This window comes from Oncorhynchus kisutch, unplaced genomic scaffold (assembly GCF_002021735.2).
Source record: "Oncorhynchus kisutch isolate 150728-3 unplaced genomic scaffold, Okis_V2 scaffold716, whole genome shotgun sequence".
Classification (NCBI taxonomy): domain Eukaryota; kingdom Metazoa; phylum Chordata; class Actinopteri; order Salmoniformes; family Salmonidae; genus Oncorhynchus; species Oncorhynchus kisutch.
The window spans coordinates 43,236-47,500 of record NW_022262661.1 but is presented as its reverse complement, the minus strand read 5'-3'; the positions used below and the strand labels follow the sequence as shown (position 1 = coordinate 47,500).

At 47.7% G+C, this 4,265-nt stretch overlaps 1 protein-coding gene across 1 annotated transcript; it reads left to right on the top strand.

The window, feature by feature from the left end:
- Positions 1-1,793: 1,793 nt before the first annotated feature.
- Positions 1,794-4,042, top strand: LOC116361484 (protein PERCC1-like). Its single transcript, XM_031815964.1, has 3 exons — positions 1,794-2,158; positions 2,460-2,603; positions 2,708-4,042. The coding sequence occupies exons 2-3, from the start codon at positions 2,460-2,462 to the stop codon at positions 3,374-3,376; spliced, it is 813 nt and encodes a 270-aa protein (XP_031671824.1). The 5' UTR covers positions 1,794-2,158; the 3' UTR covers positions 3,377-4,042.
- The last annotated feature ends 223 nt before the right edge of the window (positions 4,043-4,265 follow it).

Sequence of the window (4,265 nt, the reverse complement as noted above, 5' to 3'; positions counted from 1 at the left end):
TCTATGAGGGTTAGGGTTATGGTTTGGACAGTCAGTCTATGAGGGTTAGGGCTAGGGTTTGGACAGTCAGTCTGTGAGGGTTAGGGTTATGGTTAGGACAGTCAGTCTGTGAGGTTTAGGGTTAGGACAGTCAGTCAATGAGGGTTAGGGTTACGGCTAGGACAGTCAGTCTGTGAGGGTTAGGGTTATGGTTAGGACAGTCAGTCTGTGCGGGTTAGGGTTAGGACAGTCAGTCTATGAGGGTTAGGGTTATGGTTTGGACAGTCAGCCTATGAGGGTTAGGGTTATGGTTTGGACAATCAGTCTGTGAGGGTTAGCGTTATGGTTAGGACAGTTAATCAGTGAGGGTTAGGGTTATGGTTAGGACAGTCAGTCAATGAGGGTTAGGGTTATGGCTAGGACAGTCAGTCTGTGAGGGTTAGGGTTATGGTTAGGACAGTCAGTCTGTGCGGGTTAGGGTTAGGACAGTCAGTCTATGAGGGTTAGGGTTATGGTTTGGACAGTCAGCCTATGAGGGTTAGGGTTATGGTTTGGACAATCAGTCTGTGAGGGTTAGCGTTATGGTTAGGACAGTTAATCAGTGAGGGTTAGGGTTATGGTTAGGACAGTCAGTTTTTAAGGGTTAGGGTTATGGTTAGGACAGTCAATCTGTGAGGGTTATGGTTATGGTTAGGACAGTCAGTCTGTGAGGGGTATGGTCATGACAGTCAGTCTGTGAGGGTTAGGGTTATGGTTAGGACAGTCAGTCTGTGAGGGTTAGGGTTATGGTTAGGACAGTCAGTCTGTGAGGGTTAGGGTTAGGACAGTCAATCTGTGAGGGTTATGGTCATGACAGTCAGTCTGTGAGGGTTAGGGTTATGGTTATGACAGTCAGTCTGTGAGGGTTATGGTCATGACAGTCAGTCTGTGAGGGTTAGGGTTATGGTTATGACAGTCAATCTGTGAGGGTTATGGTTATGACAGTCAGTCTGTGAGGGTTAGGGTTATGGTTAGGACAGTCAGTCTGTGAGGGTTAGGGTTATGGTTAGGACAATCAGTCTGTGAGGGTTAGGGTTAGGACAGTCAATCTGTGAGGGTTATGGTCATGACAGTCAGTCTGTGAGGGTTAGGGTTATGGTTATGACAGTCAGTCTGTGAGGGTTATGGTCATGACAGTCAGTCTGTGAGGGTTAGGGTTATGGTTATGACAGTCAATCTGTGAGGGTTATGGTTATGACAGTCAGTCTGTGAGGGTTAGGGTTATGGTTAGGACAGTCAGTTTTTAAGGGTTAGGGTTATGGTTAGGACAATCAGTCTGTGAGGATCTGGCTGTTTAAGGCTGAATTGAGTCCCTTATAATCTTGATGTTGTTTTAAAAAGGTTCCTCCTCTAAAAGTCAAAATGGTGTGAGATTTGATTTCAAGCCCTTTTAGCTTTCAACTAGACACTAATTACACAGGGAGATAAGACGACCACACTGTGTGTGTGTGTGTGTGTGTGTGTGTGTGTGTGTGTGTGTGTGTGTGTGTGTGTGTGTGTGTGTGTGTGTGTGTGTGTGTGTGTGTGACAACACTCCACTGTCCCCTGGAAGAGGTTCCATTAGGTGCTCTCCTCTCTCTTGTTGCCGGGCGCTACTGTACACTGTTGTGTTTGACCAACTCCTGCTCTCAAATATTGACCACACACACACACACACACACACACACACACACACACACACACATAAAGACACATAGAGCAGGGAAACAGCCCTTATAAACTCCCTTATAAATACAGAAAATGCTGAGACAGACCCTGGAGTCACATTTAGACAGACCTACTGAGACAGACCTACTGAGACAGAGAGACACTGAGACAGAGAAACAATCAGACAGAGAAACAATGAGATAGAGACACAGTGAGCAGCAGGAGACCTCTATCAGCCTGGAGAGAGAGCGGACCAGAGGACCAGAGGAGGAAACACAGAACCCTAAATCCAAACCCAGAAGACCAGGACCAGTCAGTCAGCTGGGACCCAGACCCTGAAGACCGGGAAGACCTATTAACCCTGACCCCGGACAAGAAGATCTAGACCAGAACCAGCTCAGGCAACTAGGACTACTCACTACAGCCCACTACAGCCCACAACAGCCCCAGAACCAGCCCAGAACCAGCCCAGGCCAGCAGACAGGACAGAGAGGTGAGGAGAGTATGGAGGGTTCAGAACGAATCAAAAATATATCTTTAACCGCTCAGTTCTGATTGGTGTTCTGTCTCTGTCCTCAGTTCTGATTGGTGTTCTTTCTCTGCCCTCAGTTCTGACCAATCTGTCCTCAGTTCTGATTGGTGTTCTGTCTTTGTTCTCAGTTCTGATTGGGTGTTCTGTCTTTGTTCTCAGTTCTGATTGGGTGTTCTGTCTTTAACCACTCAGTTCTGATTGGTGTTCTGTCTTTAACCGCTCAGTTCTGATTGATGTTCTGTCTGATAATATTCATGTCAAGATGGCGGCAGGTGTCATCAGAACCTTCCGTCTCTCGGCCACTCCCTCCTGCTATCTACCCATGATCCTCCAACATTCCCTCATGGACGAGGAAGAAGAGGAGAGGGAGGAGGAGGAGGAGGAGGTGGAGGAAGAGGAAGAGGAGGTAAGTCCTTCTGACCTTTATCTCTGATCTTAAAAGGTGTCGTATTGATTTGATTGTTGTTTGCAAATAAAATAAATGATTATTATTATTAATATTATTGTTAGGACAGGGAGGAAGAGGAAGGTGATGAGGAGCAGGAAGCTTTCTCATGCCCCGCCCCTTGCTCGTCAGATCTGACCAATCAGCTGCTTCGGTTTGCTGACACCATCAGCCGGGACGTCATGCGATATTTTGGCTGTCGCCACGACGACCCGGACGCCTGTGACATCTACAGCGACAATGACCGCATCTCCACAGCAACAAGCGGACAACGGCGTTACTATGATGACCTGGTAAGGATGGCAACAGGAAGCCCGGAGTCCGTGTCTAGGGCTGGCAATCACCAAGGACCGTGTGTTTCTGTTGCCGGGGGTGATGGAAGTCTGGGTCCGTTGGCCGAGTTGTTTGACTGTCGGATTGGGCACAGCCAGGGACGATGTCGTCCAATGAACAAGAGACACCTCCCTCTCAGCTTCTGGAACGAGCCAATCCTCTGCCTCCCTGTGGGCACGCTCATTAGTCCTGACAATACACGCACACACCACAACACACACTCACATGACAACACGACCTCACACGACAACACGCACACACACCCGGACTTCAGTGACCTGCTTGCTTACTGGGACCCCAATCCTGACCTCACTCACACACACACTGACCTCACACACACTGACCTCACACACACTGACCTCACACACACTGACCTCACACACATACAGACACCGATCTGACGGTGACACACTGACCACACACACATACAGACACCGATCTGACGGTGACACACTGACCTCACACACATACAGACACCGATCTGACGGTGACACACTGACCTCACACACATACAGACACCGATCTGACGGTGACACACTGACCTCACACACATACAGACACCGATCTGACGGTGACACACTGACCTCACACACATACAGACACCGATCTGACGGTGACACACTGACCTCACACACATACAGACACCGATCTGACGGTGACACACTGACCTCACACACATACAGACACCGATCTGACGGTGACACACTGACCTCACACACATACAGACACCGATCTGACGGTGACACACTGACCTCACAAACATACAGACACCGATCTGACGGTGACACACTGACCTCACACACATACAGACACCGATCTGACGGTGACACACTGACCTCACACACATACAGACACCGATCTGACGGTGACACACTGACCTCACACACATACAGACACCGATCTGACGGTGACACACTGACCTCACACACATACAGACACCGATCTGACGGTGACACACTGAGTTCCGGCAGAAGTTCTGTTTAACAACATTGGACGGTTGTGTTGTAATTAGTGTTGTGTTGTAATTAGTGTTGTGTTGTAATTAGTGTTGCGTTGTAATTAGTGTTGTGTTGTAATTAGTGTTGTGTTGTAATTAGTGTTGTGTTGTAATTAGTGTTGTGTTGTAATTAGTGTTGTGTTGTAATTAGTGTTGTGTTGTAATTAGTGTTGCGTTGTAATTAGTGTTGTGTTGTAATTAGTGTTGCGTTGTAATTAGTGTTGTGTTGTAATTAGTGTTGTGTTGTAATTAGTGTTGTGTTGTAATTAGTGTTGTGTTGTAATTAGTGTTGT

Bases quoted from the DNA above. Each gene is read 5' to 3' on its own strand.
- LOC116361484 (XM_031815964.1), top strand. From the start codon at position 2,460: ATGGCGGCAGGTGTCATCAGAACCTTCCGTCTCTCGGCCACTCCCTCC. The intron at 2,604-2,707 runs GTAAGTCCTTCT...TATTATTGTTAG, and splicing joins TGGAGGAAGAGGAAGAGGAG to GACAGGGAGGAAGAGGAAGG.